At 42.1% G+C, this 16,801-nt stretch overlaps 1 protein-coding gene across 1 annotated transcript; it reads right to left on the reverse strand.

Annotated features, from left to right (window-relative positions):
• Positions 1 to 1,914: 1,914 nt before the first annotated feature.
• On the reverse strand, positions 1,915 to 4,493 carry LOC119349796 (putative F-box only protein 9). The gene is made up of 3 exons (XM_037617883.1): positions 4,398 to 4,493; positions 2,515 to 3,839; positions 1,915 to 2,174 (listed from the first exon to the last, which is right to left on the reverse strand). The coding sequence occupies exons 2-3, from the start codon at positions 3,638 to 3,640 to the stop codon at positions 2,152 to 2,154; spliced, it is 1,149 nt and encodes a 382-aa protein (XP_037473780.1). The 5' UTR covers positions 3,641 to 3,839; positions 4,398 to 4,493; the 3' UTR covers positions 1,915 to 2,151.
• Between the last annotated feature and the right edge of the window lie 12,308 nt (positions 4,494 to 16,801).

The following is a 16,801-nucleotide window of genomic DNA, read 5'->3' on the forward strand; positions in this document are numbered from 1 at the left end:
AGTGTTAAGAATAGAATAGTTGCTTATTGATTAAGCTAATTAGAATTAAGTTAATTGTTAGATAGGTTGCTTAGTCCTCAAGCAACCATGTACTTCCTTGGCTCTCAAGGCAACTATGTAATTCCTTGGCTCTCAAGTAACTATGCGTTTACTTGACCGCCAAGCACCATGTGTACTTCCGCCTAGGTATAAATACCCCACTTCTATCATCAATAAAGACTAATGGATCATCTTTCATTCAAACTCTTTCGTTCTTTACTTTTCACTTAAAACAATAGAAATAGAGATACCGTGTTTTATTTGTTTCTTCATTGTCGACCCACGAGCTAATTTGAGCGTCACGCCTCTCCCTGGGTTTTCTAACACAGTATAGAAGTAGATGCTTTTTTTAGAGAGATCGCCACATTTATTAATTTGAAGCAAAATTCATAGGGATACAAAAACCGTCAGATGGATGTAGAAACCACAAATGGTGACCCTGAGGAAGCAAAGCATAAAAATTTACTCCCTCCACTCGGAATTACTTGTCGAAGAAATGGATGTATCTAGACGTATTTTAGTTCTAGATACATCCATTTTCGAGACAAGTAATTTCGAACGGAGGGAGTACAAGATTGTAGGCCTTTTACAAGTGGAGGTGAATCAAGAAGGAGAGGATGTCTTAAACTTCGCTCTAACCTACTACATGATCGTAACTAACACTCTCTTTAAAAAGAGAGAGTCTCATCTACTACTAGTGGTCAACACTAGCCAGATTGATTTCGTCGTCTCAAGAAGAGAAGACAGACATGCTTGCCTTGATTGTAAGGTGAATATCTGAAGAGAGTGCTGTCCCTCAATACATGCTTGTGGTGTTTGACTTCCACTTTGGAATCCGTGTCTAGCGAAATAAGCGCCTTGTAATAACCCTCTCACACAAGATGCTCCCACGTCAATACAAAACAAAACAGGACGTAAGGGATAGCCTCACCATGAAAGCCCAGAACCTGGGTAAACTCCTTGTGCAAACACCCCTTCGGCCGTCAGTTGGCGTAAGGCACAGGCTGTGTCGCCCAGAGACCAACTCCAGATTGGATCTCTTTCATAAACCCCGGCGAACTTGCGTTGGGGCAGAGCTTCACCTTTGCCTTCCTCACCTTCATTGCGGACGGTGAAGGACGGGTCGACACCAACCCGCCACCCTCCCCGGCTCGCACCATCTTCTTCAGGACGCTGACCTTCGCCATCGACCTCTACGGCGACCACAACCCAGAAGAGTGCATCTGGGGCGGCGACATCTTGAACGATGGTGCCACTTCCACAAGCCTGATCTCTCTTCCGGAAAGGGAGCGTGATGACGATAGTTGGATGAGCCCCACCACTACATCACCATCAGACGATGGTACGCCAGCGCAGGCCATCAATCTGAAGTAAGATAAGAATAATACTCCCTCCGTCCAAAAAATAAATGTCGTTAATTAATTATAAAATTAGTAAAAAGTTGTACTAAATTACTAAATCAACGACAGTTATTTTGGAACAGAGAGAGTATATGACAAGACATGTACATCCAATCTTGTTTTGTTCTGTTAATGAGCTTAAATTTAAACTCGGCTTGAGTCGTCAGTCACCGAGTTAAACCGAGTCACTGAATTCTACTCCCTCCGTCCGGAAATACTTATCATCAAAATGGATAAAAAGGGATTATCTAGACGTATTTTAGTTTTAGATACATCTCTTTTTATTCATTTTCATGACAAGTATTTTCGGACGGAGGGAGTACAAATCTGCTAACGTCGGACAACGCAGGATCTGGGTCGCCTCAGATTGTGCAGAGACCGTTTATAGCTCTATATAGTGCTCTCCTGATGAAGATCAAGTGGAGGGCCAGCATTTTTGCGTCCGTGAATTTCAAGGATGAAAAACAAAACCTCAGAATTGTAAACCATTCTCGAGAGAGTTTTCGTTATTCATAATTAGTTTCAACATAGTCTTATACAACAAAGGATAGTCTTCAGCACCACACAAACACACACACACACACACACACACTGCCTTCTCGTTAGTAAGAACAACAGCTTAAATATAACAAATAAGTTTGTGCTTCATCGGGTCGGTCTAAAATTATTCAGCACATAATGCAGATATCATCTCATCCGGGTCTGACAATTTTCACCGCGCACCATCCACATCACCTGCAAACACATAAGAAATAAAACATGCTCAACTTGGCCTGATCGAAAGAAAACCAGAAATCAATCAAGGAGTGGATAGGCTGTGCATAAAAGAATGAATAAAGCAAAATTTTACATTGACACACTACAAATACAACATGCAAGAAAATTTGCACAGAAACATGATGTAGGGGTACAATTTTCCTAATAAGCATAAAAGGAGGCAAGCTAAAGTTTCATCTCCTCAAAGATATGAAGCCTGGTCTAATACTAACATATAATCAGCAAGAAGTATTCACGGATGAGACAGAGAATTGAAACAAAAGTGAAGGCAAAGCATACGGTGTCAAGAGATCGGCACCTGTGGTATAAAAGCCAATGTAGGGAAAGATAGTTGCAGGGACTTGAGCCTCAAAAACTTTGTTGCACCGCATTGACTTGAGCTCCACTGCAAATACACCCTCTCTCGTCCACATATAAAACATATCATCGTCCTCAATGAGACCCAATATCCTGACCGGACGCCCACTGGCAGAATGATTATTTACCAACGGCACCGATGACACATTCGGTGGAAGGAATGCATCCAACTGAATGGTCCTGCGCAGCACCCATTCCATAGCACCCTCCGGACCTGTCTCCCGAGCCCATAGGCGCAGGTTGAACTCCGTCAAGGCAGCAAGGCCTAGCCCACCGTCCTCTGCCTTCATGATGTGGACATTCCTTCTGTAGACACTATGTGTATCTGCTGGACACTCGATATGGTATAATTTACGCGTATCCAACTCAAAGGCAAGGATATACTTTGCCTTCAGCGGCCAGTACAAGATGTTCCCAACAAGGACACTAGGCCTTGAATCAATATCAGATGGTGTTGGTGAAGAAACCATCTGGTGCCAGCTGCTACTCTCTGATGAGTATCTACAGGCATAGGCGTAGCGTGTGCAAGTGAATACCCACACTACGAGAAAAGGGCAAGAGTGGCAGTCACCACTGTCCTTGTGGCCAGCTGCACAAAGCACTGTAGCTTGGCTCTCAGGAACAATACCATGATTAAAACGCCGATCAGCATCCGGAGTAGCCGGTACATATTGCCTGTTGCCAGTCATGGGGTTCCATACCTGGAGCTGAGTCCAAGTTGAGCTAACGAGGAGGACAAGGCTGTGGCGGCAGCCAAGGACCTGCCAGCAGGGGTCAGGTAGGGAGAACACTGCCGTTGAGACGCAATTAGGAGGGTCCCCTGTGGGGATAAAATGGGGGATGCTAGTGGAGTTGCTGAAGAAGCAAAGCACAGGAAATTTCTGATGAAGTGTGCGAAAGCGGCTGACGAATTGGCGGTTTTTGATGAGGCAGTGCCATCGCTTGCAGACAAGGGACGTGCGAATCAAGCAGGTGGGGTGTGCTGGGAGGCAGAGAAATATCTCGATGAGCAGATCATCTGGCAGCTGGCTTGATGAGGCAGGGAACAAGCCCGAAGGGTCCATCATCTTCCTGATCTTAGAGCAACTCCAGCAGTAGTAATATTTCAAGGTTTGTTGATTCTTCCAATCATACGGCCCGGTATCTCGACTTACTTCAGTTTGCTTCAGAAACACATGCGCAACCGCTTTAACCTCTGCTTCTCAACTGCTGCTACAATTATTCTGGCAAGAGGTCCGGAACAATTGACTTGCGCATCAACAAACTCTGCAAGTACACAGGGCATTGAAATTTGTTAGCAGCAAATTCACAAATATAAGGCCTGTACTGAAACAAATAAACATGTGTTCTGACGTTTAGCCCATATTTTTCATGTCCGCTTGTATCCAGTTTAGGATAATCAAATCCGGCAAGACGTGTTTAAAACAACACATCTTGCCGGTTTAAACACAGAATTACTAGAACCAGATTCGGGAAACAGAAAACCTAGAACAAAAACCTAGGATGCATAAGCCGGCTGTCCGGATGAGCATCAGTAAGCAGGAGTGAGGATAAGCCTCTGTATTTCCAGCGGCCTTTGTTCGATTGCTATTTGAGTTCGGTTGCTACGCGAAACAACAAAAGATTTGCAGATCCACGATGTCCTACATAGGGTTGATACTAACTAGCATAAAAATCTGAGTTCAGATACATGTTGTCGATGCATCGGAGGTAAACTGAAAATTTCTAATCCGAGCGCAAATTTCATATGCGAAAATCAGAGTTGATGCGTCAGAGGAAGGCAGGGCAGCCGGATGTGGGAGGGAGGAGGAGAGAGCGGCTGACCTGGTTGTCGGGGCGGGGCGGATGGGTCCAGCGGTGGGTCGCCGGCGGCGTGGGAGTCGGCGGTGGGTCGGCGGAACTTGGAAGGGGAGGGAGGGGCGGAGGCAGGGCTCTTGTTGGGGGGCGTACTTGAAGACTTGCTGGGCTTGGACGACATGGGCCGTGACCCATCTGGACACGAAAGAGGAAACCGTGCAGCAGCCGAGAGGACCGTTTGTTCAAAGGGTCTGTCTAGGACACATCTAGTTCTTTTTTTTATGTCCACTCTGTTTGTAGTTTTTTTTGTTCTAGTTTTTTTTGTTTCTTGTTGCTGCATTTTTTTTGTTGCTGCATTATAGTATATTTTTCGGAGCTTAGATGTGACATTCTTAAAAAATATCTAGATGTGAATTAGACAAACTGTTGTTCAAAAAATAAAAATGAGAGGAACTCGAAAGGAAACATAATTGGACGTGCTAAAAAAAGGAGAGAAAGATAAATGAGCTTGCGATGAACAGTAAAATCCAAAAAATATTTAAAGTAAATTCAGAAAACTCTTAGATGATTTTGCGGCGAACTTTGTTAAATGTTTTGAGCGCCTGCAAAATTTCGTTATAAAATGACGTTAATGGAAGTCGTGGCAAAGAAGAAAAAAACATAGTCAGCACTTCAAAATAATCTTGAAAATAACACTTTTAAAGCACCGATTTTGTTTTTCTTCATAACTTCGAGGAATGTCGTTCCATAATGAAATTTTGTGTGCACTCAAAACATTTGTCAATGTTAACAAATTTTGAACTTTTTTTATTTTGTTTTCAATTTTTTCAGATTTTACTGTTCAGCTCGAGCCCAAAAACACCATGCCCGATTCCCAGTCGTATGTATCTTCTTACTCTATAAAAAAAATCTTTTTCTTCCTTCAAGTGTAGCTGCTCCCCACAAGCCATATGATTTGTTATGAAAAGCTCCTCACAAGCGTAGCTTTACCATTTTAGATACATTATAACTGAGCACCTTTTCTGCCCTCTCAGGCCATTAGCATTCGTGGCCGTTGGATCGTCACTTTTGGACATTTTCTGCCACCCGATTGTCTCTTAATCGCACCCCAGTCGTTTTGTTCGATCCTAATGAGCGCTAACCCTTATTGGGTCACTGCTATGGTTGCTTTCTTCGGCTTCTGGGATTAAATTAGGCTTAACAGGCCTGTATCGTCCCTCGTGTGGAGGCTTCTCACACGCAGCGGCTGGGGCAAGCACGACCCATCGGGAAAAAGAGCAGATGTGTGAGACGTCTCTCTTCCCATCGTTGCTCCTTCCTGCAGCCACTCCTGCGCGTGGCGGCCAGGGTTAGCCATGTTCGATCCTCTGACGCGGAGCGGTGCGAGGCGAGCTGATGCAAGCAACTGTTGGGGCAGGGAGACGGGATTGGTAGCGACTGAAGATGGTCCGCCGACATAAAAGCGGTGGCACCATTGTGCGCCACTCGCCTCAAGGGAGAGAGATTGGTACGAGCGGCCATCCTTCAGGAAGAACTATATGGGATCCGTCCCCGTTTACCCGACCTCAGTCTCTTCCTCCTCGTCTAGCAGGTCATAGGCCCTATTTAGATCATGGGGTTAGAGCTAGTTTGGGTTAGTTGGGGCTCAAATAACCCAAAAGTATCCAAACATAAAGGGTTAGAGTGGGTTAGTTCCATCTAACCCAACTATCCCGGTGGAGAGGTGTTTTTTTTTGAAACGGAACACCCTTGTTTCCATTACAAAGACAATCTGGCTAAGTCGCCAGTTACAGAGTTTTGTACAAACTCAGGGAAGTGGCCCAACCAGGTCTCACATCTACCACTCCCTAGACCATGACCATACGCTGCTAAAGAGTGTGCTGCATTGTTACATATTCTAGGACATACATTCAGTTTAGCAACATCAAAAGCAACGTTCAACTGAAATTTTATCTCCTGGAACAATGATCCTAAAGTAGATTTATCATACTCTTCGCTTGTTGCCGCCTGTTTCAGCACCATGGAATCAGTTTCAAAGATGACTTGGTTACCTCCCATCCTTGCCGTGGCATGGATTGCATATAGCATGGCTAAAGCTTCAGCATGGAGTGGACTGGATACAAGTTCCAGGTTTCCTGCTCCTGCAGCCAAAAGTGTGCCTTCATCATTTCTCAGAGTAAAACCCCAACCTCCAGAGTTTGATGCTTCATGAAATGCACCATCAGAATTTATTTTAAGGAATGTACTTGGCGGAGGAGACCATTTTGGCGTGGCGGTCTGTTTCTGCGCACTCCTTCGTATCTTAAGATTCCTGAAAATATTGACATGATAGTAAATAGAGGCAACAATTTCATCAATGGTTTTCATCGTGTCGCCCACGTTAGCTTTATTTCTTTCATGCCACCATAGCCAGAACAGGACACACACCTTTATGCTCTCTTCCTCTGACAGATGAAATACCTCCTCAAACAAGCTGAGAGGATCATTGCATAGCACTCACTTGCTTCTAATATCTTCCATCTGTGATGCGCGCCACAATTGTTTCACCTTTTTGCATTTTAGGAAGCAATGACAACCATCCTCATCATATCTGAAGCACACTGGGCACCTAGTGTCAATATCCAGTCCCCTGTTTTTCAACTTCATTCGCAGTGGTAGACTATATGTTGCCATACGCCAAATGAAGTGGAGGACCTTATTTGGGAGAGGTAAAGCCCATATTCTCTTCCATTCGAAATCAGTCGCCTCTCCATTACTTCTTGAAGTTGACGTTTGCCCATGGCTTGATTCCCGTTCTGCATTGTCCACTGCAACCTTATAGGCTGATTTCACCGAGAAGATCCCCTTCTTGTCAAAGTGCCATGCAATGGAGTCATCAAAATGATCATGAATGGGGATCTGCAGGATTATCTTTGAATCCTCTGCATTGAAAGTTTGGTGCACAAGGTTAGCATCCCAACTATTTATTTGTGGGTCTATAAGATCCGCAACCTTCGAAATCACTTGTCTCCCACAAAATGAGGTGACCCTTCTTGTAGTTCCTCTTGGGAGCCAGGGATCCGTCCAGATTTTGATGTTTTGCCCATTTCCTACTCTCCAAATTATACCTCTTTTCAGCAGTTGCATACCTTTCAAAATACTACGCCATGAATACGAAATTCCCTTTTTTGGAGTCGCTTCGATTATGCTGTTCCCTGGATGATATTTGGCCTGCAGTACTTTGGCGCATAGTGAGGACGGATTCTGAAGCAGTCGCCATGCTTGTTTAGCAAGCATGGCCATATTAAAAGCATGGAGGTCCCTGAATCCTAATCCACCCACTCTCTTTGGTTTTGAGAGCTTCTCCCAGCTAGTCCAGTGGATTTTGTTTACTTTGTCCACCTGGCTCCACCAGAACTTACTTATCATGGAACTAAGTTCATCACATAAACTTTTTGTTAGGTCAAAGCAGGCCATAGTGTATACTGGGATCGCTTGAGCTGCTGCCTTGATTAGAATTTCCTTTCCTGCTTTGGATAGTAACCTCTCCTTCCAGCCTTGTATCTTATTCCACACTTTTTCCTTTATATACTGGAAAGCTTTAGATTTCGCCTTCCCAATATAAGCTGGTAGTCCAAGGTATCTCCCTTTCAAGCCTTCTGTTGTAATGCCCAATGTCCCCATCATCTCTCTTTTGTGCATTTGCTTAGTGTTCTTGCTGAAAAGGATGGCTGACTTGTCCTTGTTTATTACTTGTCCGGAGCAAACCTCATACTTCTCTAGAATATCATTAATAGTCCGGGCATTTTCTTCATTTGCCTCTAGGAGCAATAGTGAGTCATCTGCAAAGAGTAAGTGACTTACACTTGGTGCTTCTCTACATAGTTTGATCCCTTTCAAATTCCCTTTTCTTTCAGCATCATATAACAGGGCGGAGAAACCCTCCGCACATAGTAGAAATAAATACGGTGAAAGTGGGTCGCCTTGGCGTAGGCCTCGTTGGGGAATGATTATCTCAGTTGCATCTCTGTTTACCTTCACTTGATATTTAACCGTCGTCACGCACTTCATCACCAAGTTGACCCATTCTCCTTTAAATCCCAACTTTAGCATCATTTCCTTTAGAAAATTCCATTCAACCCGGTCGTATGCTTTACTCATGTCAAGTTTTATTGCTGCATACCCCTTCCTGCCGCTTCTCTTCCTCTGTAAAAAATGTGTTAGTTCATAGGCCAGGAGAATATTATCTGAAATAATACGACCTGGTACAAATGCACTTTGATTGGGTGAAATGATATGAGGCAAAATACATTTCAATCTATTAGCAATTACTTTGGAGATCACCTTGTAGATGACATTGCAGAGGCTGATGGGTCTTAAATCCTTTAGGCTTTCTGGATTTGCATTTTTTGGAATTAACACGACCATGGTGTCATTCCATCCTTCAGGCATTTGGCCTCCTTCAAGGACATTTAGAACCTCTTCAGTAACTTTATCGCCGACTAGGTGCCAGAATCTTTTGTAGAAAACAGCAGACATGCCATCAGGCCCGGGTGCCTTGATATCTCCGATATTGAACAAGGCCTCTTTAACTTCTTCCTTTGTGTATACAGCAGTAAGCCTTTCATTCATTTGTGCATTTACCCTAGGTGAAACTGTCCTCAGAATTTGATTGTTGTCTGGTCCTGCCACTGAGGTGAACAGGTTACAGAAATAGCTAGCAACATGCTCTTTTAACTGCTCTGCACCCTCTACCCACACTCCATCATCTCTCCTTAACCTCCTGATTGTATTTTTCTTTTTTCTCTCCGAGGCACAAGCATGAAAAAAGCAGTGTTTTTGTCACCATCTTGGAGCCATTTAACATGTGCTCTCTGCCTCCAAAACATGTCTTGCTGCTGTTCTAATCTCTCTAGTTTTTCCCGTAGAAAGTGTTCTCGGTCTATTGTGCCCTGGTTTATTGGTGCCCTTCTCGTCTGCTCCAACTCGACTTTAATCGCCTTTATCTTCTTCTCCAAATCACCTAGGACGTTAGTATCCCAGCTCTTTAGGTCTCCTGCCACTCTTCTAAGTTTTTGTGATAGGCTATTTTCGCCCCTGAAGTCTGCAGTATACCATGCATTGCTTATGACCTCCTCGCAACCTTCTTCCTGTAGCCACTTCGCCTCGAATCTGAAACCAGACTGACCATTTCCTTGGTGCCGCATGGCTCTATCCGTTCCTTGTACATAGACAATCACTGGTCGGTGGTCTGAGTGCCTCGGATCCCCTATTATTACCTTGTATGATGGAAATCTAGTACACCAATTCTGAGACCCCACAGCTCTATCAAGTCTCTCTTTTATGTATTTACTTGCTTCATGGCTATGATTTCTCCAAGTGTACTTGTCTCCCATGTATCCCAGATCACGCAGACCACAATCTACCAAAGCCATCCTAAACTGCTCCATTTGTTTAGTAGCCCGAGATGGGCCACCTTTCTTTTCATGGCTATATAAGACTTCATTGAAATCACCGGCACAAAGCCATGGAAGTTTTATTTGTTGGTCTAGAGTCCTCAAAAGCTTCCATGTTTTATCCCTTTTTTCTGTCGCAGGCTCACCATATATGCCCGTGAATCTCCATTTAAAACCATCTTGTTCCACTATCTTCACATCAATATGATATCTCGAGTAATTGTGCAATTCAACTTTCACATGTCTCTTCCACATTAAAGCAAGCCCACCGCTCTTTCCTTCACAATCCCTTACCACCATATTTGCCATTCCCAATAGGTATTTTATCCGTTGCATCCTTCTCCCATCCAATTTTGTCTCGGATAAGAAAAGAATATCGGGGTCCACCCGCTTCTGGAGGTCCAGAAGCCCCCGAACTGCTGGGCCATTCCCCAAACCCCGGCAGTTCCCAACTGTGATCCTCATTTTGCTTCGCCGGGCTGTCCCTGCAGCCCAGCATTCACAAATTCAGAGTTTGTATTTTCTTCCTTCTCCCCTCCCTTAGCTTCACAAACAAGATCCCTTCTGATCTTCTTTAGCATCTTACTTTCTAGGTCTATGTCCATCAGATCAGCATTTCTCTTCTTTGGTTTGGTCTCAAACCCTTGCTTCTGCAGCTGCTTGTTCTTTTCTCTTTCAATACGCTTGAAAGTGCTCTTTACTGCCCTTTTCACCTCATTATTTTCATACTTATTTTGTACACCCTCCTTTGGCTGAGACTTATTCTTTCCTACCGCTGCATTCTCCTTTGGTGCTAGATTAAAAGCTATATCAATAATTTCCTTTTGCATCCTTTGGGAGACCACTCCACTTGCGCTGTTAGTACACAAGCCATCTTCTAAGCCTTTATTTGGTTCGTCCACAAAATGTGTTTTATCACCAGAGAACAGTTTCTTGCCCTCAAGGGACCTAGATTGAACATTTTGGATTGCCTTCAGTGGGCTCATAACTTCTTTCTCCTCCCCTCTTGTTGTTCTCTCTCCATCCCTGCCTATCGACTCATTTTTCCTCCAAGATGGACCATCACTCCCATGCTTACTTCCTTTGCTGCCTGCGCTGTTTGTTACCCAGAATTCACCTCGGTCACTTGAGCTTCTGCTCCTCTCTTCGCTTGAGCTTCCTCTTAAAATTGTTGCATGTAACCAGGGTCCAAATTGCCTAGCACCCTCTCTTCTGGTTTTAGTTGGACATGCCTTCTCAATGTGGCCAATTATGCCACAACTGTAGCAGAAATCTGGTAGGTGTTCATATTTAAAGGAGACGAGAGGTGCTTATTTGGGTTAAAGTGGGTTAGAAAATAACTCTAACTCTAACACCGACATCGACCTCGAGCGGTAGCGCACCTCCCCGACCTCAACCTCGAACAACAGTGCCACCAAACTCAGCATCCCCATGTGCGCTACCGCCCAACATGGCCGTCGCTCTGCCGCCCTGCTCCATGCTGGCTACAGGTATAACTCGTATTCCCCCCCTTACGCAGTATGCTTCAGACCAAATCAGGGGATCCCAACATGGCTGTAGACGACCTCATGCAGTATATTAGGAACAAGAATATATCTTCATTACGTGAGAACATTGACCAAAATACAAGACCCCGACACTGATCATATATACACTCAGATTGAATCATGTGAACACCATAGTATCTGCAAAATATATCTTTCCTACCTGTCCTCTGAAAAAAAAGATTGCAAAATAGTAGAGCGAAAACAAGTATGTTGGCCAAACCAAACAGATAATTCAAAGAGAAATACAAAGATATCAAATCATGTATATAATAATTCAGAGAAGATTCAAATTATATTCATAGATAAGATGATCATAAATCAACAATTCATCGAATCTCGACAAACACACCGCAAAAGAATATTACATCGGACGGATCTCCAAGAACATCGAGGAGAACATGGTATTGAGAATCAAAGAGAGAGAAGAAGCCATCTAGCTACTAGCTATGGACCCATAGGTCTGTGGTAAACTACTCACGCTTCATCGGAAGGGCAATATGGTTGATGTAGATGCCCTCCGTAATCGAATCCCCCTCCAGCAGGATGCCGGAAAAAGCCCCAAGATGGGATCTCACGAAAACATAAGGTTGCGGCGGTGGAAAAGTAATACCGCATATAGGTAGGTATGGTCATGGTGGACTCATCTGGAATAACTCGGGTTTTATTATTTTGATGCACAAGCAATATTTCCGCTTAGTACAGGCGAATGCTAGCAAATAGGTTGGGAAGCGGCCAGCTAGAGAGCGAAAATGATCATGAACATGCATTATGCATAGTGAACATTAAATACTAGCATGAGTAGGATATGAACACCATGAACATAAATATCATAGAGGCTATGTTGTTTTGATTCAACTACATGCATGAACATGTGCCAAGTCAAACCACTCGAACATTTGGAGGAGGATACCATATCATCATACTACATCACAATCATTTTAACACAATGTTGACATCCAAGATAAATCATTATCCACTCCTAGCTATTTAAGCATGGCATGCGAAACTATAATATCTAAATGTTATTGCAAACATGTTTGATCATAATATGATGAATCATGGATACTAGGTTAAACATGTTTACAACATAACAAGTCGAGTTCATACCCATTTCTCTCTGCCACAACCAGATCACCAAATATCGTCATTATTGCCTTTCACTTGCATGACCGAACGATTTGAAGATAAGAATAGTGCAAGAGTGATGTGGACTAAGCTGGAATCTGCACACATTTTATTCAAAGGAGAAGACAAGGTAATTTGGGCTCTTTGTTAGAACAACACTAATGCATATCAAAGCCACTCAACATTTTCATCGTGGTCTTCTCCTTGGTATGGCTCAATAAACGGAAAAGAAATTCAGAGAAACACATTGAAATATTTTTGGAGTTTTTAGTTTTTCTAGAAGAAAGCAAATTAAAGAAGAAAAAACAAAAACGAGAAAAACTATTTACACGGAAAAGCTCCCAACAAGCAAGAAGAAGAATCGAGACATCTTTTTGCGTTTTCTTTTAGTACTGCAACTAATTAAATTAGAAAGAAAAACCGAAAAGAAGCAGGAAATATTTTTGGATTTTCTCAAAGGTTTTCAAACACTCAAGAAGAAAGCGAGAACATAAATCTAGCATGGATAATACAATGAAAAAGTATGGACACCGACAACCGGAATGAAATGTGTGAACATGAATGTAATATCGGTGAAAATATGTACTCCCCCAAGCTTAGGCTTTTGGCCTAACTTGATAATCACCGTCAGTAGCCTGCGTAGTAGTCGGAGTGATAGCTCACGGAGGCTCTAGGTGCAGCCTCCTCAACCCACTGAGCAGCTACAACCTCAGCGATGTGTGCGCGGGCCTCGCTCTCAAGAACATAATATCTTCCCTTGTCGTGATAATCAAAGAGAGCAGGAGCAGGAAAAAAGGTGTGCACCACAAAATCTTTATTAAACAATAGGTTATAAATATAATCAGTGGCCTTGCTCTTGAGGAACTTATGGCGCTTGATGGCATCAAAATCTAAGTACTGGATGGGCAAGATAGGGTCATTCGGCCAAGGTGATACGCCCAGCCCCCTTGCTAGACGTGAGGTATAAATCCCACCATAAAAATTATGCTGCAATCCTGCTTGCCTACGATGCATTTGCCATTAAAGAGTGCAACGTATTTAATCGATGGGAAATGAATGATCTTTATTCTACCTTGTGTCACTCCTCTAGTTTCACCATAGCAGAGGCTAGTTAAGAATGTTCCGTACCCAGATCTAGGTGGTTCGTCCAGCGAGCCCCAAAAGGGAATTTTGCAGTGGTAAGCAAATCTCTCTAGAGGTATGGTAAATGGATTGTCATACAGTTTAAACGACACCCTAGACTCACGAGGATGAAATCTAAATTCTTTAGTAAATGATTCTATGAGGCTGAGATGTTGGTTGCACCTATCTTCCAGGTAGGGACCGAGCTCGGTGTTGTGAACATATTGCTCAAATTCTTCTTTAACACCCGCTCTCACCATAATATTGTTGCATGTCCATAGGCAGGATTTGGTAGCTACTTCTCGTATCGAACTTGCGCTTGGTTCAACATAAGGCCGATGCACCGAGTCACTACTAGCTAGATGATGCCTCCGAAGACCTCCTCCTCGAAGAACTCCTAAATAATTGCATTTTTATTTGCGAAAAAACTAGGAAAAGATTGTGAAAATTTTTGTCAACAAAACTTCACAAGATTGATAGCAACTACTCATAAGGGTCCATAGAGGCTATATTAAGCTTTCAAACTACTTACAACTCTAAGAATTCAACATGCAAGCTCATCTACGACAGCACCAAGAGTAGCTAATTATTCAAAATATAACCCACTAAAGCAAAAACTAATTGGAGCAATGGAGGAGTCACATACCAAGTAGCAATCCCCCAAAACAGTTTTGGAAATGGAGCTTCGAGCAAAGAGATCGAAATTCGCGGGTTTGAGAGCAAGAACACGAGAGAGAGAGAGAGAGCAATGGTGATTTTTTCTGGAGGTAGGAGATGACACATGCTAAAGAGATAAGTGAGGGGGTCCACGTGGGGACCACAACCCACCAGGGCGCCTAGGGCTGCTGGCGCACCCAGGTGGGTTGTGCCCACCTGGTGCACCCTCCTTTGGTGTTATTTGTACTAAAAATTCAGAAATATTCAGAAAAAACCGTATTAAATTTTCAGGGCATTCTGAGAACTTCTATTTTTGGGTCATTTTTTATTGCATGAGAAATTCAGAAAATAGACAAAACATGGCATTTTATTTTATTTAACTAAGAAAAATAGAAAGTAAAAGTTGGGAGTAGAAGATTGTGCTTACTAAATTCATCAACTTCATACCTCTAAAAAATGATCCATTAATAAGGTTGATAAAGTCTTATTAACAACCACCTTCGATTAGCATGAAATCGAAGAACTTTCATAAAACACTAAGTGACCTCAACGGGTTATGCATGTTCCCAACAATAGGAACTTCATATTTCTTTTTGGTAGTAGGTAGAGGTAGTTGAAAACTTCCAATAGTGAGTGTCGGAGAATTTTCAATAACATTAATACCATTCACTTGGAATTGTTTCTTCGGAAAGTGCACCATATGTCCATTACCATTGATATGAAAAGTTACCTTGCTTTTATTGCAATCAATAATAGCCCCTGCAGTGTTCAAAAAGGGTCTACCAAGGATAATTGACATGTTGTCATCCTCGGGCATCTCAAGTATAACGAAGTCAGTTAAGATAGTAACATTTGCAACAACAACGAGCACAACCTCACAAATACCGATAGGTATGGCAGTTGATTTGTCCGCCATATTTGCAAGGATATTTCCGTAGGTGTGAGTTTATTCAAATCAAGTCTTTTATATAAGGAGAAAGACATAACACTAACACCAGCTCCTAGATCACACAAAGCAGTTTTAACATAATTTCTTATGATGGAGCAAGGTATAGTTGGTATTCCTGGGTCTCCAAGTATTTTAGGTACTCCATCCTTAAAAGAATAATTAGCAAGCATGGTGGAGATTTCAGCTTCCGGCATCTTTCTCTTATTAGTGATGATGTCTTTCATATATTTTGCATAAGGGGCCATCTTTAAAATATCAGTCAAGTGAGTGCGCAAAAAGACTGGCCTAAGCATTTCAGCAAAGCGTTCAAATTCTTCATCATCCTTTTTCTTAGTTGATTTAGGTGGAAAGGGCATGGGTTTTTGAACCCATGGTTCTCTTTCTCTTCCATGCTTTCTAGCAACAAAGTCTCTTTTATCGTATCTTTTATTTTTAGGTTGTGGGTTATCAAGATCAAGAGCTGGTTCTATCTCAACATCATTATCTGGTTGTTTATCATTGTCTGATTGAGTGTCTTCATGAACATCATCATTATCTTTTCATTATCAGTAGACGAATGTTCATTACCAGATTGAGTTTCAGCATCAGAAATAGGAACATCATTATTATTATCAGGAGGTTTTTCTATTTCAGGTTCACTAGAGGTATGAAAAGTCCAATCATTTTTCTTTTTCTTCTTCCTTCTGGAAGGACTAGGTGCATTACTATTAATTCTTTGAGAGTCTTGTTCAGTTCTCTTAGGGCGTCCCTCAGGATAAAGTGGTTCTTGAGTCATTTTGCCTCCTCTAGTTGGTACTCTAACAACAAAGTCAGTTATATTATTATTCATTTCACTAAGCAACTCTCTTTGAGATTTAGCAACTTGTTCTAGTTGAGTTTGAATCATATAAGCATGTTTTCCTATACCTCTTACATCATTAGTGATTCTGAATAACAAGTCACTCAAACGAGCAATCATATTGGATTTGTATTTCAATTGTTTCATAACATTTTCATTGAAGTGATCTTGTTTTATAATGTAGTTGTCAAACTCTTAAAGGCATTGACTAGGATGTTTATTATAAGGGATATCACTTTCATCAAATTTCATTGAAGAACTTACCTCTACCACCTTGGTGGTGGTGTGTCAAGTCCATGTATCTCTTCAATAGGAGGTAAATTTTTAACATCCTCTGCTTTAATACCTTTTTCCTTCATACTTTTCTTTGCCTCCTGCATATATTCAGGATTGAGATATAAGATTGTCACAACCCTAGAATTATTTGCAGATAGTTGCATCAGTGAGCATCATGCATCCTGTTAATTTCAAGAAACTTGAAATGAGGAAAGTGAAAGCCTCAGAAATCAATTTAAAAGAAGGGCAAGAACCCTTTAAATTGCATTCATTGTTTCCAAAATGCCTTCATAAATGTTTGATAATTTTGGCAAGGCTTTGAGACCAAACCAAAAATAGTGAACATTTTATGGAATATTTTGGGACATTGAATTTAATTCATATTCTATTTGAATTGGAATTATATTCATAATCTATAATGAATATATTTTCACAATGCCCTGAGATATTTTATGTATATGTGGAGAAGTCCATTAAGTGAC

This window comes from Triticum dicoccoides, chromosome 1B (assembly GCF_002162155.2).
Source record: "Triticum dicoccoides isolate Atlit2015 ecotype Zavitan chromosome 1B, WEW_v2.0, whole genome shotgun sequence".
Lineage (NCBI taxonomy): Eukaryota > Viridiplantae > Streptophyta > Magnoliopsida > Poales > Poaceae > Triticum > Triticum dicoccoides.

Excerpts from the sequence above, each read along its gene's own strand:
- LOC119349796 (XM_037617883.1), bottom strand. The coding sequence starts at position 3,640 with ATGATGGACCCTTCGGGCTTGTTCCCTGCCTCATCAAGCCAGCTGCCA. Across the intron at positions 2,175-2,514 it reads CATTGGCTTTTATACCACAG|GTGATGTGGATGGTGCGCGG; the intron begins GTGCCGATCTCT and ends ATGTGTTTGCAG.